The following is a 27981-nucleotide window of genomic DNA, read 5'->3' as shown; positions in this document are numbered from 1 at the left end:
TTGCACAATAAATTATATAATATTTTTCCAAGACAAAAAATATTTTTTCTTTTACAATTAACAAACAATTTTTAACGCTTAAAGTACATTTTTGAGCTTCTATTTTAATTTGTATTTTTAAACTTCCAATAAAAATATTATCTTACAGTTTACGCCAACTCGGAATAAAATTTAGTATCTTGGGAAAATAGTTCATGAAGTCTGTTTGCCATTCGAACCATTCTTCCTTCCACTGGATTCTGATTATCAGAAATTTTCATAAACAGAACTTCCTGACCGTAAATTTTTTTATAATATATTCTGTCTATCATGAACTGAAAATCCGATGTTGCTATGTGAAATGAAATTTCTTCGTTTAGGGCACGACCAATGTCCGCAACACCAACTTGATTTTTTATTGTAACTTCCATCACTAACGGAATTTCTGATGTACTTCCAACTCTATTTAAAAAGTTAACGACTTCAACTGCTTTTGATTTGGAAAATTTTCTCATTCGATCAAATGCAATAATATCCTCGTTGAGAAAAGACTTGAAGAACCTTTGTGACATCTCTCTAGTTATAAACTCAGTACGATATAGCATAATTGGTCTGGTAATCCATTCCTCGTCACATTGTCTAAGCGCGAGTCGATTAATTGCTGCCTCCAATCGTCTCATTCCATGCACGTTGGTCAAGAATCTGCTTCTAACATGTGAATATAATACATAATAATCCTCAAATCGAAAATATTTTTCAGCATCTTGTATTCCTCTATAGTTACTGAAAGCTTCTTCTATATTTTGAAAATAAACGGAATCGTATACCTCATGAATTCTTCTTGTTGCTGCAGACAAATCAATAACATCATCTACATTTTTGTTTATTAACACATCTCGAATGTAGGTGTTACTCTCTACTTTCCAGTTATCATAGTAATTCAAATTTCTTCCTTTTAGAGCATCATTCACTAACATAGTGTAAGTGGGTACAATATGATAAGTATTTTGCTTTGCACTCAAAATGTAATTTAATAGAAAATCAGTGGATATTCTGACAGTACTTAGTAGACCATCTTCGACAAACATGTTGGCAGCTTCTGTGATTCTTTTCATTCGTGGGGAATCTATAATTCTCATCTCCTGCTCCAATTTTTTTATATTTTTCTGTCTCAAAAACATCCAATAATCTCTCGATATATTCTCCTTCTTGAGCAGAATATTCAAAACTTTTTTATCTTCATTAAAATAAGTATTCGTTACTGTGAAGAATATGTCGCTGAATGTTACATAATTATTTTGCAGTTTCTCGTGAAAATTAGTCAAGTCTACAAAACCATATGGAGTGTCAAATGTTAAGTGATAAAGCACTTGTGTTTTTATGGATAATTGACTAATTGGTTTAGTTAATAATAGTTGTAAATGGTTATTTGTCAGCAATGTTATGTCATTGAAGAAAAATTTCTCTCCTTTCAGGCTTCTTAAGAAATCGATTTTTTTCTGTTCGGTTATAATCTGACTGCACCAGAGTTTACTCGGTATTAGTATACGTCTATCCAGCTGAAGGAGGGCCAGTTCATTTACAGTTGTGCGTAAAAAATTCATTTGAGCTGTATCTTTTCTGACAAAAGCTGAACTTTTATCTTTCCACAATGTTAGAATTTCTAAATATCTCGTGTATGTTGGGTTCTTTATAATATTTTTGTACATTTCCGGATTCAATTCACTTACTTGTCTTGAAGTTCCTAGTATACAATCAAGGTTTACCATTTTATATAAACAATTTATTGGATTTTCTGATATTTTGTCAAGATTTCTATTCTTGTCCTCAATTTTTAAATCTTCTTTTTGCTTATAAGAAGTACTTGGTCCTTCTGATAATATTTGTACTCTTCGTACTGTTCCTGGAATTTTGACATCGAATTTCTTGTGAATGTATTGTAAGGTAATTTCTGGATGTTCTATTTTTTCTATTCTTCTAATCTTTTGTGGAATGTTTGTTTCTTCTGCTACTTGAGTGTTCGGTAAAGAAAACATATCTCTTTTGGTTCCTGTAATCCTGGTATTACTTAGGGAGAGGGTATCAGTATTACTTATAATTGTAGGAGATACTGTACCATCGGATGTTGGTATATCTTCTCCAAGTTTAAAAGGTTGTTGCAAATTGCTCGAATGTAATGAAGATTGCGGAATATCTTGCTCGATTTTTACAATTGCTGTGTTCACTTCTGAAGAATCTTGAAATCGAGTATTTGTGAATTGTTGAAAACTATGTTGCATAGCATTTTGTCGGCTATGCAGTCGACTTACAATTGATTCCAGAAATTCTAATGAAGTCTCTCCTTCTGTAGGTGGATTTAAATTATCATTAGGCTTCTCCTGACTAGGGGTCTTTTTCCAATCCATTGTATTATGATAGACATGATAATTACGTAATATGTTTACATTACGTCCTTCAATGACCATTTTGTCTATTAAGTAACCAATTCGGTGGAGAACGTCATCTTTATCCATTTTTAGTTTAAATTTAAATACTTCTCCAGTTTCAGGAAGATATTGTTTGTAAAAAGTTGAACCAGGATTTGTAATCGGTATAACGGGAATTTGAAATGAATATCCTTCGATGCTTCTTAATTCGGCAGTTCTTCCGTAAGATGCTACGCATTTAGGTCCAAAAAATTGCGAACCACCGGGATAAATGTATCTAACGATGTTATAACCATCACGTTTACCTATAACTCTTGGTACTAAACCTGTTAGATCAGTTACTAAATGTACTCTCTGATTTACAGTTTTCAATAAAAATTTTAATAACTTTTGAATTTTTTCAACAGCAAAATAATTTTTCGCACTTGAAGCTATGTTTTGAAACAGTTCGGAAAATTTTTTAAGACCAAATTTACTTACTTTGTAAAATAGTTCGAATCCAGGATCTAATGTCCGAAGAGAGGCTACTGACAAATTTTTCAAGAGCGCACGATTAAGAATTTCCTTAGCGATGGTGCGAGCAGCCATTTTTGAAATTTGGTACAACGTTGTCATTATCGGTAATTTAGTGACAATTCCTGTTTTTGCTAGAGTATTAGTCATCAAAAACATATTGCCAATGTTTATTGATAAACTGCTGCTTATTTTTGCTGAATATGATGCTGCCAAACCGGCGAATGGAATAAGACTGAGCACATCTAAACTACAACTAAAACCAGCTTCTGCGACTTTGTCTGCTCTAACATTTTCAACGCAATTATAAAAGGGTATAAGAGATTTGAAGAAATTTAAAAACTTCTCCCCCAATTCTTCTTCATAATAGTACATTTTAAGGCCGCTTATAAATTGTTCTGTTTTTATGTCCGCAACTCTCTGAACAAATAATTTATAATCTTCATGTTTGAATTTCAGAATTTTAGAAATTACTCTGTTTTCCATTTTTAAAGACGAATCGTTAGAAACTGCCCTTGCGAAGTTGCGTTCGTTTCCTTTGCTGCTAAGTAGACTGAGGGTATTATTCTCTTGTCTCAATGCGTAATAATTCGAATCCTCATTTATTCTGATGATGGTAAACAGAAGGTATATGTCTTTGTTCATTTGTCGTGGTATAGGTGCACAGAGATTACAACCTACCGTATATGGTAGAGGAAGTCGTCCAAGTTTGACAGTAGAATTTAAATCCATTATGTCTGATAATTTACTATCCACTAGGACTTTTTCAATCGAATTTCTCTCAATTTCATTATAAGTTTTTTCGACTTCTGTAAATTGTTCATTATATGCAGTTTCTAAATCAGGAATATCGGAATTGCATCGTTTAGGAAGTATCAGTTTTGCCAACCATTTATACAAGGTTTTGTATACACTTATATACAGATCGGAGACTTCTTCTTCTGTTCCATAATTACAGTATACTTTTATTAAAAAATAAGCAAGATTTGTTCGACTTTGCAGAGCATGAATTTGTCTCTCAAGTTTGTAATATAAACTGTTCACAATCTGTTTTTCTACTTCATTATTTATTGTTAAGCTAATGTATGAAAATAATTTTTTGTAACCTTCCTTCCAAAATTTATCTGTTAATATAAGTTGATCAGTTTCCCGAAATTCATCTTTGTTATTAAAGGCGTAATAAAATAATGCTGGAATTTTGAATAGTTTTAAAACCATTTGATTGGTTTCGTCATTCAAATCTTGTAAATCAATTTCGCGTGAAATGAGAATATATTCCTTGAATGTAAAGTTTGTCACTTCAGCAGAAATGGATTTGACAATTTTTAAACCAACCATTGCGTATATATAACTTACGTCGAGTATGCTCATGTCCTCTTCCGGTTGGGGGAAGTTTGGCAAAATGTGGTCCTGGTAAATTTTATTAATTGCCAGTGGAGAAAGTCTCGAACTGTAATTTCCTGATGAACAGTATTCCTTGGTGGTGTAACTTTCAGAAAGATGTCGTAGAACCATTTCTTTGAATGCCGAATAATTTACACTGTCTGCCCTATTAATAATTTTTGCCAAATATCCATTAATGTTTCCATAGTGAGAAAACAGAACCGTGTTAATGATGTAGTGATACGTTTCGTCGATGTATTTCATGTCAAGTGTTTCATTTTCTCCACCGCCGTAAAGATCACTTCCTTTCAATACTTTTTTCAGAATTTGATATCTAGCCTGGGTTTCATTTTCCGAATTGTTGATGTAATCAAATAGTGTATTTAGTACCGGCACAGACTGATTTCTTTCATCAAGTTTTATCAAATCGTTGTTGTAAAAATAAACACCAAGTATAGTAATGTAGTGACAAGCAGAAAGAAATTGAAAGTTTGGTGCTTGTTGAATGAAGATTGATGAGTCCTCCATCAGAGATGCTTAATATAGTTCTTGATTTTTTGTCTCTCGAACCTAAAACTGATAATAGTTTTCGTTTTATAGATTGACGATGTATAAAAAGAATTGTAGGAAATAATAATATTGTACCTACCATGTATGTTTCGGGTATTTATATATTATTTAAGCAATAATAAATATTTGTTGTAATAAATCATAACTCCTGTGTATCTTGACAGTAATTATTGTTCCACGATTTTCTCCTAGGAAGATTTCTTTTTTATTGTTTCACTAAACTTTTTTGTGTATTCAGATGTGGACTGTTTATTTAAGTTATTTAAATTTGAATATCATACGGGTTCATCGTTCACAACACGTGTTTAAAATTTTTATTTTTTTCTAGAGAAAAACGAAACTTTTTCATTACAATAGATATTTGATAGACTAAATATATTAAATGTTTTAAAATATAAATAATGTGATCTGATTTTTTTGTGTCGAATAACTATTGTTTATGCATTAGTTTTAATTTATGTGGACGAGTAACTTAGAACCAAAACAGTGAGCGTTGCCCGCTCACTTAGTTTAATATGACTTTAATAAATTTCACATTAGTTTTTTTCCAAGTTTTGAATTACAATAATATAAATAAAAACTTACCTTTTCTTCTTTTATGCTACTTTTCAGATTAAAGAATGGGTGTTCGAGATGAGTGACGATCCGTTCGAGGTACGTTTGCGCGACATTCACGAACTGCTTGAGGACGAGTACAAGGAGAGTCTGAAGCGTCAGGCGATGCTTGCAGCAAAGGTCGAGGAACTCTGTCGAACTCACTTCCTTCTGCCGGAGGAAAAGGTTGAGAAGCTCTACACCAGTTTAGACAAGAAAAATGCGGAAATTTATGTCCAACGCTGGAAGCAAATGCAGCGAGCAGGTCCTTCCCGAACATGCCTCTTTGCTTGGACAATGAAGGACCTCGAGATTCTCGCTCTCGCCGATCCGTCAATCGACGGTATCGAACGTGCGACAAAAGCAATCCAAGAGATGGATTTCGAAACCCCCTGGCCTGAGGATGGTTTAGAGTTTAGTATCCTCTGGGTTAGGGGAATTTCCCTCAAGTGTGCCGAGTGGAAGTTGCAGCTTCGGGACTTTCCTCAACCGCTGCTGCTTGTTGAGGAACTTAGTATTTGGGGAAGACTCGCAGGGGCCGAGGCGTTGGCGCCGCCTCGAGCGCGTCGGACCGTTAGGATCGAGGTCGGCGCCCCTTGGCCTGATATTCAAGTGGAACGGGGCATGACGTCCTTGAAGTATTACCACGATCTGAACTGGGATATCGATAAGTATAAGTACGCTTTTGGACCATGTTGGGAGCCGGTGATTGCGCAGTGTAATCTTAGTTTTGAGAAGATACTCCATCCGTCGCGGGACCCAAGTCCTCCGTTGCCTTTCTGGGACAAGATGAGGTTGATGCTTCATGGGCGGTTGACACTCTGCGTGAAGCAACTGACGGTTTTGCTTCACGCGTCACTGGATCCTTATAACACCACTGAGGAGATGGAACTAACCTGGTCGAGCTTAGAACTCGACTGGACGAACGGTAAGATTATTATTAAAGGGGACCTGGACGTCTACGTGCGAACTGCTAGTAAGTACGACGATTGTCGTCTGCTGCATTTACCGAACGTTCGGCTGAGTATGAAACTCGCTTGGGTTTGTCTTGGAGACCATCGGGATCATCACGCTGCAATACCTTGTGCTCCAGACCGTTTGCCAGAGTACTCAAGTAATCAGGAACACGACTCCTTTCGCGCGTTTCGGTCCGAAAATCTCAACGTCCGACTGTCTTTGGAGACGAAGCCGACCGGTTCTCCTAACAATACGAGTGCTCCTACGGCCACTTTGTACGGCAGTACGCTCCGGTGGTTCGAGAACTTGAAATTCATCCTCTCGGGTGCGACTAGACCTACGAGGAAAGGGGCGTTGTTTAAAAACACAAGGGCTAGGAAGAAGCAACTTAGTCGACATTACCGTAAGGTGCGGTTGACGTTAGCTTTCCATCGGTTCCACGTGAGCTACTGGATGTCCTTCGCGATGCAACGGGGTTTCGAGGTATCAGGCGGTAGAGTCGGTTGCAGTTCGGAACACAACCTGTCGCTGCACCCAATAGACGACGGATTGATTCATCGACCCCGGGCCGAGTGGTCAGTCGTCTACATGAACTGCGAGCTCAGCGATGCGGAAATTTGGCTAAAGTCTGCGCTCCAGGAGGAGGGAAAAAGCGAATCGATGAGCCAACCAGTGGAGAAGTGTTACTGCCTCAGTGTCGAGCGGGTGAGTTACGGCAGGGAGGCCATGGTAGCCGGGGTTAGTGGCGACACTCCAACGCATCGTTTGGTGGTTCACGACCTCCGAGGCGCTTGGACCGTGACTAACCGCGACGTCGCCTTCGCGCTATTTGATTCTTTCATCAAGACACAGCAACTGAAGAAGAATCTCTCCACATTCGGTCTGAAGGGTTTTCACCGGGAGAAGAGCTCGACCCCGAATAAGAATCGAACGAATTCGAAGACGCCGACCCCGGTGACGCCATCATCGACGGTGGTCAAACCGCAACAGGGCGAAGCGGCCGAAATGCTCCAGCGGCTGATTGCGGAAGCTGGCAATAAACCGGTGGCGTTCAGCGACGATTTGTCGGTTCAGACCCGGGGGCATCAACTGCGAGGACTTGCCGCGTGTCACCAGGATGATGTTCTTCACAAAAACTGGCTAATCGCGCTGGTTAATAGTCAGGTTCTCCTCAAGGGGATCGAAACCCGGGGTTACGTTATTCTCTCAGCGGCGAAGGCGGAGATTCTGCAGAGGATCCACCGACCGGTTTGGAAGGACCGGACGCTGGTGTCGAAGACAACTTGGGTTGGGTCCCTGGAGTGTATGCAGTACTACGCGACGGTCAGTGCGAACACGGACGGAAATATCATTGACAATATTATGTGGCTCACGCTCGACAATATTCAGGAGAAGGATTCGACCGTAATTTCAGGTTTGCCGGACGTTCCAGCCCTGGTGGGTTCGGGACAGAGCGTTGGCGGTGTAGTGAGTCAGACCGTCGGCGGTGGAGGCGGATTGCAGCACCAACTGCAGCGGATCGTCTCCCGCTGTAAGTGCGAATTCATCTACGTCGGCTATGGACAGGCTCTGGACGCGGACCTTTTGGACGAAGTTCCCCCTCCGCCTGGCGAAGAGGTCTCTCTTTGGGAGCGTCGGGAACTCTCCGCCGCCGACGCTTTCACTCTAATGCACCACGATCTCGACGTCTGCACCAATTCCCTCCAGTACGCGATGATTCTCGACGTCGTCAACAATCTTCTCCTATGCGTCGAACCCCGTCGCAAGGAAGCGCTCGAACGTCTCCAGCGAATGCGGTTCCAACTCCAACTATCTGCTGAGGATCAAAAACGCCCAATTCAGCAACTACAGAACATCGTTCGCGGTCTAGTTTCCAAACTTCGACGCTTGGAGAAAGAAACCTACTTGGTTCACAAAGCCCTAGCTGACGATCACAGCGAAGAACTAAAAACCGAAATGAAACGTCTGGAGCTGAGGGTTTTTGAGTGCAAGGAACAGTTGAATTTGCGCGCCGATGAATTGGACGTGATGCTGAGTTGCTACAAGGAGACGACGACGCCAGCAACGGCTACGGCGACGCTCAAGGACAAATCGGCGGCGGTCACCAGAGCGGCGGAAATATGCTTCAAACACGCACAGTGGAGATTGACGGACGCTGACGGTCTGCTGGGAATTGCTGACTTGATACTGACCAACTTTTTGTACACGAAAACTAGCAAGACTGACGATTCGGTGGAACATTTACTGGAATTGGGCTATGTGCGGATGACGAACCTTTTGCCGAATCAAATTTACACGGAGGTGTTGGTACCGACGGAACTTCAGAGTAATATGCCTGTGGATCGACAGAGGGCGTTGAGGGTCTTTTGCAGGGAGAAGGCGCCGGTCGCTGGGATTTCCGTTAAGGAGCATTTCGAAATTAATGTGGTTCCTCTCACAATTGGCAAGTGATATTTTGTATTATTTTACATTAAGGTGCCATACACAAACTACGTAAGGATGTAAGGGGTGAGGGGGGGTCAAGTTAAAGTTAGTTGTTGTTTGCTTTTTTGTTTCTTAGCTTTTTTAATAATTTCACTTTTTAAATGTTTTCAATTCTAAAATTAAAGTATTGAAATTCATCAAATTTTTACAAGGAATTTTATCAAAAAATTTGATTATTCAATTAATTTCAATTATTTTGAAAAATTCAATTATATTCCTAAATAATTTGAATTCTGGCGAAAAATTTTGTTCCAAGTTTTGAAAATTCTAATTAAATTGAATTTTTTCATAAAATGTTATTGAATAATTGAATTTCTTCGAAATATTTCATAACAAATTGAGAAAGAATTAAATTCTTTCGTGAAATTTTTTTGAAAATAATTGAATTTTTGCAAAAATTATACTATTTTAAAAAAATTAAATTGTTTCGAAAGATTTATTAAAATTTTAGAAAATAATTGTTTTCGTTCCTGAAATTTTATTAAAATTTTGTTTAAAAATAATTGAATTTTTCAAAAAAAAAAATTTACTATTTGTAAAAATAATTAAATTTTTTACGAAGAACGTTATTAGTTATAAAAATAATTGAATTCTTGTAAAAAATTTTATTTATTTTTTGAAAAAATTTGATAAAAAAATTGAATTCTTTAGTTAATTTATAAATAATAAAAATCTTTGTAAAAAATTCAATTTTTTTATATAAATAATAAAATTCTTATCAGGATTTCAATTATTTTTAATACAATTTTAATTAATTTCTTCGAAAATTTCAATTATTGTCAAAAACCTTGTAAAACTTCTCCGAGAAAATTCAAGTATTTTTAAAAATAATTCACTTTTTTACGAAAGTTCAATTATTTTTTAAAATTTTACAAAAATTCAATTCTTTGTAGAAATAATAAATATTTTCGCAGGGATTCAATTATTTTAAATACAATTTTAATTGAATTGCAGGGAAAATTAAATTATTTTTAAATTCCTCATAAGAATTTAATGATAGGTAGTAAATTTTTCCAACGAATTCGATTATTTTAAATCCAATTTTAATCAAATTCATCTAAAAAATTCAATTATTTTGAAAAATTTTGTAAAAATTCAATTATTTGTAAAAATAATAAATTTTTTCGCAGGGATTCAATTATTTAAAAAAGTTTTAATAAAATTCTATAAAAGAATTAAATGATTAAAATTATGTTGACTGTAATTGAATTTTTTCCCTATAGTAATTTTATTAAAATTGTATCTAAAAATAATTGAATTTCTCAGAAGAATTTTATTATTTACAAAAATAATTAAATTCTTGTCTAGAATTTTACAATTATTTATAAAAATAATTGAATTGTTTCAAAGAATTTTATATCAGAATTTGTTTGAAAATAATTTAATTTTTATTAAAACTCTTAAAAATTATTGAATTTTAATAAAATTGTTGAGAATAATTACATTTTTCGTTGAATTCGAATTAAAATTGTATTAAAAATTAAAAAATTAAAAATTACATTTTTGTGGAATTCGAATTAAAATTGTATTAAAAATAATTGAATTCCTCCGAAATATTTTATTATTTATGAAAATAATTGAATTCCTTTGTAAAATATTCTTATTTATAAAAATAATTGATTTCTTGCAAATAATTTTTTATTTTATAAAAATAATTGAATTGTTTCGAAGAATTTATCGTAATTTTTGAAAAAAATTGAATTTTTTCGAGAATTTCTATTAAAATTGTATTAAAAATAATTGAATTCCTTTGAAGAATTTTATAAAAACTGAATTAAATAAAAATAAATAATTGAATTGTTTCGAAAAATTCTATTGAAAATAATTGAATACCTACGAAGAATTTTCTTATATTTATGAAAATAATTGAATTTTTAAGAAGAAAATTATTATTTATGGAAATAATGGATTTGCTTCGAACAATTTTAGTTAAATTTTGGAAAATAATAAAATTTTTTCTAGAAATTTAATTAAAATTTTGTTGAAAAAAATCGATTATTTGTAAAGAATTTTATCAAAACTTTTTTAAAAATAATTGAATTTTATTGAGAATAGTAATTGAATTGAAAATAATTGAATTACTCTAAAGAATTTTATTATTTATGAGAATAATTGAATTTCTTTGTAGAATTTTATTATTTATGACAATATTTTAATTTTTGTGAAGAATTTTCTTATTTATATGAAAATAATTGAATTTTTGTGGAGAATTTTCAAATTATAAAAATAATTGAATTGTTTTGAAGAATTTTATCTGAATTTTTGAAAATAATTTAATTTTTTAAAGGAATTTTATTCGAGAGTAAATATTTGCTTACATTTTTTCTTCGTTCTTTTAGGACTGACGAAAAAATTTTTCAATACCATGCTGAAGTTTTGCTTTCCTGAGCGCGATCCTGAGGGAATTGAAGAGCCAACGGCGCCGCAGAGGGACTCCTCCTTCTATGTTCCAATGGAAAGAAAGGACGATGTCGATAAAATGAAAGAGAGAGCTGATAAAAATAAATTATTTATTTACATCAAAATACCGGAAGTGCCCGTTCGTGTTTCTTACAAGGTAGTTATTAAAAAAAAGTAATTCTCTGCCATTTGTGACGCCCTCCCAGAAAATTTTACTCTACTGATTACAGTAAACAGAAAATTTTATTTTACCAATTAAATAAAATGTATTTAAAAAAAAATGACTACGGCAAAATAAAAATATTTTCAAACCTGTTATTTTTAGGGAAACAAGGAAAAAAATCTCGAGGACGTGAGAGACTTTGCTTTGGTAATTCCAACACTGGAGTATCACAATGTCACGTGGACGTGGTTAGATCTTTTGCTGGCAATGAAGAGTGATTCGCGCCGTGTTATTTTGAGTCAAGCGATAAAACAAAAATTACAAATCAAACCGCGAGGACCGCAGGAGGAATCAACGCCACAGGAGGAGGACAAGGCACGATTGTTACTTGGTGCACGACATCTTCCCGGGGAATCGAAGAAAAAATCTGGATTTAAATTCAAGTAATTTCGAAAAATATAATGGTGGGTGTATTTTTTTTTCTTTCTGTAAAAAGAAAACAAAGTTGGTATTTTTTAGAGAGCATTTTATCGAACAGCTGGCTGTTTTTTTGCCTCTGGAATTTAGTCAACTCGATCGAATTTTTATCTTATTTATTGCTTTTTTCTATTCTCTGTTCGATCGAGTTTTTCTAAATCTAGAGAAAAAGTAGATAAATAAATAAATTATTTATTTCTCATCGAATTCGAAGGGTTTTCTTTCGTTGCCTTTCGTTTCCTAATATTTGAATTTCGGAGAAGAATTTAATTATTCCTAAAGATAATTGAAATTTTGACGAGAATTTAAAAAAAATTTTTGAACAGAATTCAATTTCTGCGAAGAATTATCCGAAATAATAAAAAATAGTCGCAAATTGGAAAAAATTAAAAATAGTTTTTGAAAGAAATGACAAATCGTAATGAGAAAGTTTTTTTTTATTCTATTAAACTAAATTATTTGAAAACAAAAAAAATTCGCATTATCGACTAGTAAAATTTTAATTGTTCAATTTAATCAATCAATTAATTTTTAGTTATATAAATAATTTCTTTTTTCCTTTTTTTGCACTTTTTCCCCCATTTTTCTTTAGAGATAAATAAGTGGCGCTTCGGCACTTCGTTTCGCGTGTCTCCATTCATTGAGATCGACGAGAATTTTGCGTCCGTATAAATTGTGTAATTCCTTGAAGGAGACTCGCGTTCGGGGAACATTTTCAGTTCGTCCGGGTGCCGATCTGACGCTTTGCGAACGATGATGCGACTCGGGGCGATTGAATGGATTGTGCCTTTGTCGAGGCGGTGCTTTTGGCGACTCCTGCTGCGGCGTTATTGCCGTCGTCTCTTCTTCGGCAGCGTCCAATTGCCGTTGCAATTCGGCGACCATTAACTTCATGTAATCGTAACTGGCGCACGCTAACGCTTTCATCCACTGTTCCATCGATTCCTGAAGGTAAAAAAAATTGTTTTTCAAATACGACGAAAAAATTCCGAGAAAATTTACTTCACTAATTTGCAAATTTTAAATTTTCATCTTTAAGAAAAAGGCGAAAACGTAATTGAATTCTTGGGAAGAATTATTTTCTTAAAATCTAAAAGAATAATTGAATTATTTCAAAAAAATTTAATAATTAAAAAATTGTATTTAAAATAATTGATTTTTTCCGAACAATTTTATTAAAATATTTGAAAATAATTGAATTCTTGCAAACGATTTTATTCAAAACTTTTTAAATGAACTCTTGTGGAAATTTTATTTATGCGAATAATTGAATTTTGGATGTATTTTATCAATTTTGTTTTAAATAATTGAATTGTTTTGCAAAATTTGATGAAAATACTAGACATTGAAAATAGAATTTTGAATATTTTTCGAAAATAATTGAATCGTTTTAAAGAACTTGAGACTATAATTTTTGAGAAGTTTTTTATTTCTAGTATTAGCGAATTTAAAGTAAATTCTAAAAAAAAACAGTCTGCAATTGGAAGAAATGCGATTTTATCGCAATTTTTGAGGTTATGTTAGAAAATTTATTTTTTCCTTTTTCCTACAATTATCATTTAAAATTATGTTTGAAAATTGTAGAAATTAATAATCGAACAAAATTTGACTATTTTTGAATTTTTAAATATTAAAATTAAAAGTATAAATATAAATTCGAAAGGGTTTATATATATAATTTTACCTGCGACTCTGCGCCGAGAGCGTAACTCCGATTATTTGGACCGTGAAAAACAATTTTGAAACCAAATTGCTCCTCGTCCTCGGCGAGTTCAATGGTGCAGCCCTCGAGGACGATCATTCCCACGGGCTCCTTGTCACCGCGTCGATCGAAATAGAATAAAATATTCCCCTTGAGAACGAACCATCTTCGCTGATAACCGCGATTCACTTCCCCACGTTTATTGAGCCAACCCTCGCGATCAACGGGTGTTGCCGACGTTGCAAACGCCATCATATTCTTCTCGTTTATCTTCATGTTTACCACCAATTTTTATACAATTATATATGCGAATATTTATCTCCAATTCCTCACTCTTCTTCCCCTTATTTCCCTCCTCTTATCTTATCAAAACGATTAAAATATTAAGAACTGGATTTTTTTCTACAACTACATTTATCCACAAATTTCACTTCTCTTTTTCTTTATTTTACACTCGAAAAGTAAAAAATTTAAATTAAAAAAATTGCATTGTAAGCATTGCAATAACAATTGTGCGTAAACTGCAATCAGCTGATGACATGTCAGAAAAGTGAGGTTATGTTGACACTTTTGGCATTTTTTCCCCCTCTCTATCTCTCTCTTTCTCTTTTTATTTCCAAAGTCAGAATAATAACTAAATTAGAAAATAAAATCATTAAAAAAGTTCCAGTGAATAATTTTTTTAAACTCGTTAATTTATTTTGTCAATGAAAAATATTGTCAAGCGATTAATATCAGAAAATTGAAAGAGAAAAAAAATAAAAAATGGAAAAATTGGAGAAAAAAGAAACTAAAAGAAGGAGAAAAAAAACTAGCGTAGTGATGAAAAAGTTAAATGGACGAACTTTAGTCGATTAAGTTTAGAACGTCAATTTTTCAGTGAAAAAAAATTTTTTTTTCCAAATTATTTCCTTTTTTTTCGGTGAAATTTTTATTTCGGAGTGAAAAATGGGGAAGGGTTTTAATAATTATATGTGTAAAAAATTCTTCCATCCTGCATCGAGGGATAATTTGAAGAGAGTGAGTATTTCTTTTTAGAAGGATAAGGAAATTTTTTTACAATTTATAATTATTTTTTTCTTGTTTTTTTTAATTTTCTAGGTATGGATGGCAGAACAGCAAGCGGACGCTTACAAGAAGAAACAGGAGGAACTTCGTGTACAGTATGAGAAGGAGCAGGATCTTCATAACAATAAGTGAGTATATTGTGAGAATTTGAGGTTAGGTTCGCCATTGACAATTTTTCCAAGAGACATACAAATATTGATCCGAAATTTTGCGTCTCTAGTTTCTAACAGTGCTTTGAGATTAGAAATTTTGACACTTGATTCTCCCTTTAGGGAATTCTAATTTGTAAGTGACATTTTACTTTTGAAAAAGGGGGAAAATAAATAAATCTTTATTATTGAGAAATAAATTTTTGTTTTCTTTCCAGAGCTTTATTGAGTAAGGAGAGTAAGGATAAACTTAGTGTGAATTTTATGTACGAGGCTCCACCGGGAGCAAAGAAGGAACGTGAAAAAGAGGACAACGAGCCAGAATATAAATTTGAGTGGCAGAGGAAATATAACGCACCACGTGAAAGTTATTGCAAGGGCGACAGTGAAATTCGCGATCAACCTTTTGGAATTCAAGTGAGAAACGTTCGTTGCATAAAGTGTCATAAATGGGGCCACATTAATACAGGTGAGTTCCCAAAAAAAAAAAAAAAAAAGATTTTCTCCTTTTGTAACAAAAGAAAATGTACAATTTTTAAGATGTTATTTTAGAGATTTTAGAGAAACGAAAAGTTTAAAAAATAATAATATCTATAAAGTTAATTAAAATACAGGAATGACAATTGAAATTCAATTATTTTTAATGTCTAGTATTTTCATCAAATTTCGCAAAACAATTCAATTATTTAAAAGAAAATTGATAAAATTCATCCAAAATTCAATTAATTTAGAATAGCACTGGAATAAAATTTCGAAAAATTCAATTATTTTCAAAAATTTGAATAAAATTCCTTCAAAAAATTCAATTATTTTCAAAAATTCAGATAAAATTCTTCAAAACAATTCAATTATTTTTATGAATCGTAAAATTCTTTGCGAAATTCAATTAATTTCATAAATAACAATATTCATCACAAGAATTCAATTATTTTTAAAGCAAAAAATTTTTTCTTGGAAATTAAATTATTTTTAAAAACTTTTCGCAATTCCATGATTTTCAATGTCTACTATGTATTTTCATAAAATTTCTAAACAGAATTCAATTATTTAAAAAACTTTTTGTAAAAATCTTCGTGAGAATTCAATTTTTTTCGTGAATAATAAAAATTTCTCAGGAATTCAATTATTTAAATTAGAATTTGCAGAAAAATTAGTCGAAAGAAATGAATTATTTAAAAGTTTTTATAAAATTCTTTGCAAGCATTAAATTATTTTTATAAATATTTAAATTCTTTGATGAATAATAAAATTCGTTGGGCAGGAATTCAATTTAAAGCAGTAGGATAAGAAAGTAGTACATAAATATTTTTGAGTGAAAATTAGGAAAAAGCCAGAAAAATAAAAAATATTGAATGGAATTGTTGGCATTTTTGTGAAGTGTTTAGAACGAGTTTTTTTGGTCATCAAGTTTAATTTTTCTACTTTTTTTAGTTTGAAAGCTACTTTTTTAAAATTAATTATCGAGTACGAAGTCTGTCTATTTAAAAATAAAAAATAATCAAGAAATAATTTTTAAAAATTACTCGAAAGAGAAACGTGAGATTGGTGGTAAAATAATTTTTTTATTTCCAGATAAGGAATGCCCTCTCTATTGTCAGTCGATGAGCGTTGTGATTAGCAACGAGAATAAAAATCAGGAATCCCTCGACGCACTAACATTAGTTCAACAAATGCGAGAAGACGGTTTGGCACTTAAAAAGTCAGTCAATTTAGCTTTATTTTAATTTTCTATTTCTAAATTTCTAAATATTTAATTCAGTTTATTAAAAACGAAAAAATTAAATTTTATTCCAGATCTGCACTGGACGCTCAACAACATTTACGAGTACCAACGAATGAGCACTTAATGGTTTCCGAAGACGAAGCAGAGCAAGAAGTTTCCTTTCTGAAATCTCTTTCGAAAAAAGAGAAGAAGAAACTTTTAAAGTAAGTTTCGATTTTTATTTTGTCAATTTTTTATTTTAACAATTTTCCATCAGAGAAAAAATTGTTACTTGTTTTTGAAAAATTCTTTAATATTAATATCTTTGTTTACAGAAAACTTCAGAAATTGGAGAAAAAGAGTAAGAAATCGAAGAAAAAATCACGAAAGTCAAGTGAATCGAGTGAATCAAGTTCGGACGAGAGACGAAAGAAAAAATCAAAATCTCGAAAATCTGATTCCGAATCCGATTCATCGGGACGAAGGGACAGGAAACGTGACAAGGATGTAATGTCACGAATTAAAGAGGAAAAGGAAAATCACAAGTCAAAGGATAAAAATCGACGCAAAAGACATGCGGACGATTCTGACGATGAACGAAGACGAAGCGATCGAAAAGATAAACGACGAAAACATAATTAAACACTTTTTTTTTAATTTTCTCTTTCTTCTAATTTAGTATTTCTAGAAACTTTTTTCTTTTTAGATTTTTGACTCTTTTTTTGATTCGTTTGGAATCAAATCATTAATTAGAATTTCTTGAATTTAACTTGTATTTTCAATTTCAAGTGCGAAACTTGATTTTTGGAAAAATTCTTTTAAGGTTACTTAAAAGAACTATTTTTTTTTATTCATTTAGTCAGAAAGTAAAAATTTTCAATTTTCGATGTTTTACAATTTTACTGAAGTAGTATTTTTCTTTACGGCAGAAAAAGTATTCTAATTCACAGGTAAACAAGATAAAAATCTATTCTAATCGAAAATTTCACTTGAAAACGAAATAAGTTTAAAGTTACCGTCTTATACGTTAAAGTTGTAAATACTTTTTTTTTGTGAAAATTGGATTTTCAATTTTCAATTTATTATGAATATTTAAATATAGTATATTTTTTTAAATTAGTAAATTTTTTAAATATTTATTTAATTTACAATATTTAAATACATATTTAATATATTTAATGAATTTAAATAAATATTTAAAGAAGAAATGTTTAAAATACATTTAATATTTTAATATTATTGATAATTTCTTATTATTAATATTTTGATATTATAAATATTTTATTAGGAATATTATGAATTTTTCAATAGCTGAATATTTCAATGGTTACATTATTATTACTATTATATTATTACTGAATATGAATTGATTGATATTTTAATATATTACATATATTAATTAATATTTTGATATTATAAATAATTTAACAGTGATATTTTCAATATATTATATTTAATACTGATATAATAATAATTATTATTATTATAATATGATAATAATGAAAAAATAAATCCGTTACACTATTAATTTGTTGTACTCATTGAAAGAACCGATTTATTTTTTTAAAATGGAAATACTTTTTTTTTGTTTTTTTTTATTTACTTTCGTATTTTTTATTTATTTTTCTATTTTATATTATAAATTATTACAAAATTTATTATTCATTAAAAAGTATAAATTTTTTAATAAATTCTTCAAATTCAATTATTTTTATAAATAATAAAATGTTTCGGAGGAATTTAATTATTTTCAATACAATTTTAATAAAATTTCTCGAAAGAATACAATTATTTTTGTAAATAATAAAATTCTTCTGAGAAATTTAATTTTTTCTAGAAAAAGACAGTTATACAAAGAGAGTACGCATTATGAATAGAGCTTTATCCGCCAGGGATGGGTAGCAAATCGAATACAAATTACAAATGCGCACAAACTGAAAATGATTGTCTGCGCATTGTGCGTTTAGTTCGTGTGTCGTCGACAAAAAATTTGTTGCAAAAGCACCCTAATGAGTTTGACACTTATCACGTGATTTTGTTTTGAAAAGTTTCCAACTTAAACTATACCCCCCTTTCTCTATCCCCCCAGGCCCACTTTTGGATTTCTTTTGTTGTTTTTCCCCGAAAAAAGCACCTGCAGTTTCATATTGTAAAAAATGGAACTCAATTTTTTTGTTTGCTCGTTAATCGAATATCTTTACAAATATTTGCTTATCGTACACAATAAAACAATTAGGAAATTTGTATAATGTAAATAAAATAAAAAATAGATACTGGATGGTAATGAAAATTAGAGTAACGATTTTTTGTCGATTGGGGAAATAATAATTTGTAGATTAGTCGGTGAATTTGAATTTAATGACGTTAATGAATTAAATGAATTTAATGAATAATTATAATGAAATTAATGAGAATGATAACGAATTGATTTTTCCAATCGTAGGATATAGAGGGATAGAGGGAATTATTTTGTCAATTATTTTTTATGTTGAAATTGGAAATAAGTGTGTGAGTGCGTATATGTATGAGTCGTATGTGGACGGCAGGCAGCAGACAAACGCAAACGCTGAAATCAGCTCGGTAACGATCGATGCGATAAATGGATGGATGCGATTGGTAGCCGGGAAAATCGATGATGAACAGAGGGCACCCTTCGTGTATACACATATACACATTGAAAACAACCACCGCGCACACAAATTTCTCCGCTTTATATATGTATATATAGATGTTGAAAAAAACTGCTCACAAACGTTTAATAGTGGTAGTAACAGAAGCAGCAGCAGCACCACCAGGAGAATGGAGCAAAGACCGAAATATCGATTTTTAGGTCCCTACATGTCTGTTCGTTCGATTCTCATATAGTTTCCCCCGTGTCTAGACCGCCTTCAAAACAAGACGCGCGCGCGCGACATAAATTATATTTTCTTTATTATTTTTTGTGCGACAAAAGAAAAAGAGAAACAATTATCAAAATAAATAACAAGATCACATCATTTTCCAACGGTGGAAATTTAATTCACATTTTCGGAAAAGTGTTCAGAAGAAGAAAAATTGCATGTGAATTTAATTTTCTGTGTATATGTTAAATTGATATTAACTAGAGGCTGATACTTATTTATTTCTATCATCTTCTCGGTGATCGGGAATTTCGTCATTTATAATGACGACAGGTAAATAATAACAAATTATAAAATTCTTTATTGAGAAAATTGAAAATTAGATCTTCGCTACGTACAATGAATGTGTAGGTTGTGTTTGTGTGTGTGTATGAAAGAAAGATGAGGGTTGCCTTAAATTGGGTAATGTATAATCTTTTCTCGTTTCACGTCAATTTTTAATTTTACCAATTTAACCAAAATTTCAATTCTTTCAATTCTGGGCATGGGAAAATCTAAATAATTAAGACTCTTAATTTTTATTCTACTCTTCAGTAGCGAGTAGAAGTTTTAATATTTTCAGTACCAACGTGAGACCTGAACTTTACCTTCCCTTAATGGGAAATTTTTATTTAATGAAAAATAAGATACAAAAATTTTCCCAAAATTTATTCTCATAATCGTGGAAATTTGACGATAATTTACAGTTTTGACTTTTTTTTTAATTTCTTGACACGTTAAAAAATATACGACATTTATTAATTATTAATTATTATTAATTCTTAATTTATTATCAATTATTTTTTTTTTAGAAATATTTTATTAAGAATTGTGAGAATGATGAATTTTGTATTTAATATTTTTTTAATAAGTGCCTGACGAAAAGTTTGATGGATTAACGAATGAAAATAAATTAAATCCGAAAATCGGAAAAATTAAATCATTCAGCGAATATCAAAATTAAAAATGTAAAAAAAATAAAGTTAAAATTTTTTTTTTTTTCATTTTTAATTTTGTAATTGAGTTGCAATTTTCTTTGACGCAGAAAAAATGTCCATCGCAGCTTCTGAGAATTACCAACTCAAGTGGCATAGTTACAGTGCACATTTACACAGCTCGGTGGCAACTTTATTACATTCGGAATCATTTGCCGACGTGCTATTGGCAACGTCCTGCGGACGACATGTAGCGGCTCATCGTTTTGTTCTTGCCGCTTGCTCCTCGTATTTGAGTCACATTTTCCAAACATGTCACTTTGGCGCAAACACAAATGCACCATACATTGTGGTGAGTAAATTTGCGGTAACTTTTTTTCCCTTTTTTTTAAATTTGTCACTCATTTTTTCGACAATTAAGAGGATTAAGAGCATTAAGAGAATTGTCTCTTTTTTGTTTTGGCAATTTTCTATTGTTCAAACAATGTTAAATATGTTAAATCACAGAGAAAACAAAAAGTATGACAGAAAGTGACGCGTTCTGAAGAAAGAGTTAAGCGGCACTAAATTTTAGGTTATGTTTATATATAGCTTCTTCAACATCATCTTAATTTCTAACAGAATAATTTTAAGTTATTAAACTTTTTTTTTAAATAATACAAAAATTTGTTATTGTCAAAACAAGTATAAAAAATTTTTAATTTTCTAAAATTATTGAATTCTTGTAAAGTATTTTGTAAAGAAATTTGAAAATAAATAAATTTTATGAAGAATTCAATTATTTTCAATAATTGTAATAAAATTCTTTAGTCAATTTATAAACAATAAAAATCTTCGTAAAAAAAGGTAAATTATTTTTATATGAATACTATAAATAATAAAATTCTTATCAGGAATTCAATATTATTTTCAATACAATTTTAATTAATTTCTTTGAAAATTTCAATTATTTCTAAAAATCTTGTAAAAATTCTCCGAGAAAATTCAGTTATTATAAAAAGTAATTGAATTTTTCACATGTGTTCAATTATTTAAAAAACTTTTAATAAAATCCCATTTAAGAATTCAATTATTTTTAATAATAAAGAAATTTTCGCTGGAATCGATTAGATTAAATATAATTTTTTAATTGAATTCCAGGCAAAATTAAATTATTTAAAAAAATTTTTTTAAATTCTTCGAAAGAATTCAATTATTAATAAATAGTAAATTTTTCACAGGAATTTAATTATTTTAAATACAATTTTAATAAAATTTTACTGAAAAATTCAATTATTTTTAAAAATTTTGCGCAAACATTTAATTATTTGTAGAAATAATAAATTTTTTCGCCGGGATTCAATTATTTAAGAAAGTTTTAATAAAATTCTATTCAAGAACTCAATTATTTTTAGAAATAATTAAATTGTCGATTTACTGAAAATCATTGAATTATTGCAAAGTATTTGTAAAAAAATTTTTAAATAATTAAATTTATTTGAAGAATTTTATCAACATTTTTTTCAATAATTGAAATCTTTCGAGAAAATCTAATTAAAATTGTATTAAAAATAATTAAATTTTAAGAAGAATTTCTTTCTAGTTTTTAAAAAATTGTGTTTGTTATTAATTGTAATTAATAATTTTTCAATTAAATTAGGTATATTAAAATTATCCATAGAAAATTACATTCTTTTAAACAATTTTATTAGAGTTTTTGTAAATAATTACATTTTTTTTTTTGAAGAAGAAGAAGAAGAATTTCATTAAATTTTCGTAAAAATAATGTAATTTTTTAAAGTAATTCTATTAAAAATTTTGAAAATAATTAAAATTTTCAAAGAATTGTTTAGAAAAATTTTATTACAATTTTTAAAAATAATTGAATCTAATAGAGAAATTTTATTAAAATTATCTTAATTATAATTGAATTTTTTTCCTAGAAATTTTATTGAAAAGAATTGAATTTTTTCAATTCAAGAATTTTACAATTTATAAAATTAATTGAATTGTTTCCAACAATTGTTTATCAGAATTGTTGAAAATAATTGAATTTAAATAATATTTTTAAAAATAATTGTATTCCATCGAGAAATTTTATTAAAATTGTATTGAAAATAATTAAATTCCTCGGAAATATTTTTTTATTATTTATGAAAATAATGAATTCCTTTCAAGAATTTTATTTTTTTTGAAATATTTTCAATCTTGCGAAGAATTTTATCTGAATTTTTGAAAATAATTGAATTAATTGAAGGAATTTTATTAAGAATTTTGAAAATAATGATTTTTTAAATAGAATTTTATCAAAATTGTTTAAAGTAATTGAATTATTTTGAAGAATGTATTAAAATATTAGAAAATAATTAAATTTTTTTTTAATTTTATAACGAATTAAGAAAAATAAATCCTTTCGTACAATTTTATTGAAAACTATTGAATTTATGCAATTAAAAGGATTTATTAATATATTAGAAAATAATTGAATTTTTGGCAAGATTAACTGTTTAAAAAAAATTGAATTGTTTCAAAGGATTTATCATTTATTAAAATTTTAGCAAATAATTTATTTATTTATTTATTTATTTATTTATTTATTTATTTAGCATAAATTGAATTTTTTGGAAAATTAAATTTTTTTAACTTTATTTTAAAAATTTATTATTTTCTTAAATTTGTTCATAGAATTTGACTATTTTAAAAAATAATTGAATTGTTTCGAAGGATTTATTAAAATTTTGTTGAAAATAATTGAATTTTTTGTGAAGAATTTTACTATTTATAAAAATAAGTGGATTCTTCCGAAGAATGTTATTATTTATGAGAATAATGAAATTCTTGCTTAAAATTTTAATAAGATTTTTGAAAACTACCAGAATGGAAAATAAAAGCGTTTTTTAATTTTCAGGTACTTCCAACCGAAATTGGTTACCGTACACTAAAAATCCTGATCCAATATATGTACAGCGGTGAAGCAACAGTGACAAACGATCAACTCGAAGGAGTGTTAAAAGCCGGTGACATTCTCCGCGTTCGTGGATTATGGCGATCAAACAGTGGCAGCAGTAGTGGCAGTAGTACAAGTAGTTCGACCGGCCTCAATAAAAAAGAGTCGCAACAATCGAATAATCAAAAAATTGATCGAGACAAAAGAGATCATCAAACAATGACCGGTGGACATGTACCTAAAATAAAACTTATTCAACCAATCGATAAATCTGATCTTCCATCTACAACATCGTCGTCATCGTCATCATCATCATCGACACAATTGACAACAACAACGTCGTCGTCATCATCGTCATCGACAACAACAACAACAACGTCATCATCAACAACAGCCACAGCTTCTCAATTACAAAACAGTACAATTTCAACTCAACAGCAAAGTAGTGTCGAAAGTAGAAAAGTAATTAACGAAAATGACAAGAGAGATCAACGTAATAATGACGATGATGATAAAATTGATGAGGTCGATGAGAAGATTCCTATTTTGGAGGATCCGAAGAATATTCTGATGGAGCAAAGTAATAATAAGCAAAATAAGGAGAATGTTGAAGTTAATACCAAAAAGCAAACGAGAAAGAGTTCAAATGCCGGTAATAATGAGTCCATCAAAAGTTCTGAGAATGTAAGTCAAAAACAGTATTGTTAATTATTATATTTTTATTATTTTTATTATTATTACTGCACTGAGAAAAAAATTTGTTTAATCCAAAAGTAAGTAGCCAACCAAAAAAATATATTTCAATTAAAAATATTTTATTATTGAATTAAACGTAATTTTTATCGAATCAATCTTAGGCATTGAATCAAAAATATTGTTTAATTCAGAAATAATTGACTGTATAACAAAGATAATTATTTTTTATTCAAATATATATATTTTCTTTTCTCACTATATTTCTACTATTGTTATTTATTTTATTACTGCGTTACTATTTTTATTTCTATTATTACTATTTATTTTTATTTTGTTTTTTTATTAATTATTATTATTATTTTTATTATTACACTTTTTTCTATTATTTCGAATTAAGAAACTTAAAATAAACGATAATTATTATTTTTTTTCTATTTAAATTCTTATTGATTGAATGATTTTAATTTTCGTCTCCCAGAAAAGAACGACTATTTTAATCAATATTCTTCTTGTAGACAGAGTTGAATTTGGATCTTTTGGTGAAAGACGAGCCGATTGACTGGGAGGAATCGATGGATCCATCAGATACACTTACAATCGATCATGAAATTGATATAAAACCGGTAAATATACTATTCTTAAATTGAATCATTTCAAAATTTTTAAAATTCACTTATTAACTACATGATTAATTATTATTGTTTATCTTTTCAAAAATTTTAATACAATTCTTCACAAGAATTCAATTATTATTGTAAATAGCAAAATTTTTAGCAAAAAATCAATTATTTTTAACAAAATTTTAATAAAATTTCACAAAAGAATTCAAATATTTTCTATAATTTTAATAAATTCTTACGGAACAATTCAATTATTTTCAATAAAATTTCACGAAAGAATTCAATTTTTTTTCTTAATTTAGTTATAAAATTTTTCAAAAGAATTCAATATTTTCTAAAATTTTAATAAATCTTTCGAGAAACAATTCAATTAATTTTATAAATAGTAAAGCTTTTTGCGGGAATTCAATTATTTTTAAAGCAATTTTAATTGAATTCTTGGGAAAAATTCAAATATTTTTAAATATTTACATAAATTCCAATTATTTTCGAAAACTTTAATAAATTCTTCTAAACAATTCAACGATTTTTACAAATACTAAAATTCTTAGCAGAAATTAAATTATTTTTAATTCAATTTAAATAAAATTACACGAAGGAATTTAAATATTTTCAAAAATTTCCATAAAATTCAATTTCAACAAGAATTTAAAATTCTCTAAAAAATAATTCAATTATTCTCAAATATTTTTTAAAAAATTCTATATGAAAATTAAATTACTTTTTCAATGCAATTTTTAAATGTATTCGTCAAAAAAAATTGAAAGAATTCAATTATTTTCAAAAAATAATAAATTTCTTCTGATGAGTTCAATTATTTTGAATATACTTCATTTTAATAAAATTCTTTACAGAAATTCAATTATTTTCAAAAGAACTTTAATTGAATTTCACGAAAGAATTTAATTATTTTCCTATATTTACATAAAATTCATTTATTGCCTAAAATTTTAGTAAATTATACGGAACAATTCAATTATTTTTATAAATAGTAAAATTCTTCTCGAAAATTCAATTATTTTTATGATTAATAACATTCTTTGGAAAAAATTCAATTATTTTTATAAGTAGAACTATTTTTTGCAAAAATTCAATTATTTTTAACAAAATTTTAATTAAATTTCACGAAATAATTCAATTATTTTCTATAATTTTAATAAATGCATTGAAACAATTCAATTATTTTTTTAAATAGTCTTTGCAAAAATTCAATTATTTTCAATAAAAATTCAGGAAAGAATTCAATTTTTTTCTTAATTTGTTATAAAAGTTTTCAAAAGAATTCAATTATTTTCTAAAATATTGTAATAAATCCTTCGAAAGAATTGAATTATTTTTATAAGTAGTAAAATTCATCGGAAGAATTAAATTTTTTTTTATAAATAATATTAAAATTCTTTTTAGAAATTCAAGTATTTTCAATACAATTTTAATAAATTCCAATAACCAAATATTTAATTATAATTATTAACAGACACAATTTTTTTAAAAAGTTGAAAAAAGTTGTATGTTTAATTGAATTATTTTCAAAATTTTCAATTCAAATTATTCAAAAAACTTGAAACAATTTAATTATTTACAAAAAAACTCTAATAATATTGTTGAAAAGAGTTTAATTTTCTATTAACAATGGCAAGATAAAGGAAAAAGTTGAAAAATTTTCTAAAGATTAGGAAAAGTGAGAAAAATAGAAAAATCGAATTTTTTTTGACAAACTTAAATAAATCAATAAAATAAACGAGTTTTTCGACTTTGAATCTATTAAAATTATTTTTAGCGTTTTAAAGTTGATCCGAGGGATCAGAGTTCTGTAAAGATGAAAATTAATTTACTTTTTTCATGGTTTTATTAGGAAATCGTGCACAGTGCAGATGAAGACGGCGAAGAAGAAGAAGAGGAGGAGGAAGAGGAGGAAGAAGAAGAAGAGTACACTCCACTCACGTGCGATATGTGCAGTCAAACCTTTAATCGACCTTCCGATTGGGTGCGACACATAGAATTCACACACGCCGACATGACGGAAAATCGGCGAAAAAAGCGAAAGGTAAAATGAATTTAAAAATAAAAAACCCTTTTTGAATTTAAAATTATTTATATTCAACTACATATTTTATTTTACTTTTTTAACCTACTTATTTATTTTCACAGGGCGACGTCGACGACGACAGTAAAGAATTCCCCCCATTAAAATGTGATCTTTGCGGCAATACTTATCCAACGCCACAGGAATGGGTGAGACACATTCAAACCGAACATACCGAAGAGCAATTGGCATTGATGAACAATTCAGCGCCACCGAAACCAAAAAGAATTCACAGCCATCAAAAGTTGTGTAATATTTGTCAAAAAGTATTCCCTAGTCATGCGTCAATGGTGATACATCAACGAACACACACCGGCGAGAGGCCATTTTTATGCTCCTATTGTAAAAAAGGTTTCAACGTCAAAAGCAATTTATTGAGACACTTGAGAACATTGCACGACAAATTTGTTCATCCAAGTTTATACGGAAGTAATGGCAACAAAAATGCCTAGATTCCATCTTCACTCTTCATTATTCTTTTGACAACAATTTAGTGATATTCTTTCCATACCATAGGACAAGAAGTCAGGCTCAAAAAAAAAGAAAATTAACACACAAACAGTGTGAATCAATTTTTTCACTCATCACTTTGGCGCATTTTTAAAATATTCTTTTATTTTTTTTCTCAACAAATTTTTTACTTTTTCTTTCTAATTCAATTAATAGTTATTTAATAATAAATATTAATTATTTGCTAAAAAATAATTAACTTTGAAAATTAATTATTTAATAAATAATAAATTATTTTCTGAGAAATAATTAAGTTCTTTGGTCACAAATAAATATTTATTTAATTTAATAAAAAAAAATGTGAGTGTGACGAAATTAATTTTGTGTCTGAATTTTAAAAATGTGCCATTTGAAATTTTCAGTCAGTGCGAATTTTCCTTTTTTGAAATTATATTTGTCGTTAAATTAATAAATAATTCCAAGAATTATAATAAAGCACAATAACTGACTTTTGAATTTAAAAATCTAGAAAAATCTCAAAAGACGCCAGTTTATATTTGCCAAAGCTTTTTATTTTTTTCCCCTCGCATTTTTTCTATAGAATAATAATTCTTTAAGAATTAGTAATGTAATTATTTATTCAAAAACAAAAGCCTTTGATAACTTTCTATTCTTATAATTCACTTCTCTTTTTTTTACTTCTAATAATAAGAGTCGAGTGTTTTCCACTACCAAAAAAAAAAAAAATTGAGAAAGAAGATAAAAAAAATGTACAATCGTGTTGGTAAAAATTCCAAAACAAAGATTCTACAAAATGTATAATAC

At 29.3% G+C, this 27981-nt stretch overlaps 3 protein-coding genes across 5 annotated transcripts in view; 2 read left to right on the top strand and 1 right to left on the bottom strand.

Moving 5' to 3' along the window:
• Positions 1-12153, top strand: part of LOC122504920 (protein KIAA0100) — a 61862-nt gene extending 49709 nt beyond the window's left edge. For both annotated transcript variants that reach the window (XM_043616265.1, XM_043616264.1), the window contains 3 exons: positions 5484-8865; positions 11246-11463; positions 11632-12153. In XM_043616265.1, the coding sequence (XP_043472200.1) occupies positions 5484-8865; positions 11246-11463; positions 11632-11916 (3885 nt within the window). In that variant the 3' untranslated portion in view covers positions 11917-12153. The remainder of the gene's footprint in view (positions 1-5483; positions 8866-11245; positions 11464-11631) is intronic.
• Positions 12154-12493: 340 nt separating this feature from the next.
• Positions 12494-14215, bottom strand: LOC122504936 (sesquipedalian-1-like). The gene is made up of 2 exons (XM_043616295.1): positions 13631-14215; positions 12494-12891 (listed from the first exon to the last, which is right to left on the bottom strand). The coding sequence occupies exons 1-2, from the start codon at positions 13922-13924 to the stop codon at positions 12535-12537; spliced, it is 651 nt and encodes a 216-aa protein (XP_043472230.1). The 5' UTR covers positions 13925-14215; the 3' UTR covers positions 12494-12534.
• A 237-nt stretch (positions 14216-14452) lies between these two features.
• LOC122504931 (corepressor interacting with RBPJ 1) lies at positions 14453-27360 on the top strand. Of its 2 annotated transcripts, XM_043616288.1 has the most exons (10): positions 14453-14668; positions 14750-14844; positions 15084-15334; positions 16438-16564; positions 16660-16791; positions 16903-17043; positions 23571-23991; positions 24519-24626; positions 26476-26667; positions 26772-27360. In XM_043616288.1, the coding sequence occupies exons 1-10, from the start codon at positions 14597-14599 to the stop codon at positions 27156-27158; spliced, it is 1926 nt and encodes a 641-aa protein (XP_043472223.1). In that variant the 5' UTR covers positions 14453-14596; the 3' UTR covers positions 27159-27360. The 2 variants fall into 2 exon arrangements, with proteins under 2 accessions (XP_043472223.1, XP_043472222.1); XM_043616287.1 differs by lacking the exons at positions 14453-14668; positions 14750-14844; positions 15084-15334; ... (1 more) ...; positions 16660-16791; positions 16903-17043 and adding exons at positions 19602-19740; positions 20492-20733 and having other exon boundaries at positions 23269-23991.
• The last annotated feature ends 621 nt before the right edge of the window (positions 27361-27981 follow it).

Source organism: Leptopilina heterotoma, unplaced genomic scaffold (assembly GCF_015476425.1).
Source record: "Leptopilina heterotoma isolate Lh14 unplaced genomic scaffold, ASM1547642v1 Lhet_325, whole genome shotgun sequence".
NCBI lineage: Eukaryota > Metazoa > Arthropoda > Insecta > Hymenoptera > Figitidae > Leptopilina > Leptopilina heterotoma.
Note: the sequence above shows the minus strand (reverse complement) of the source record. Positions and strands in the feature narration are given on the sequence as shown.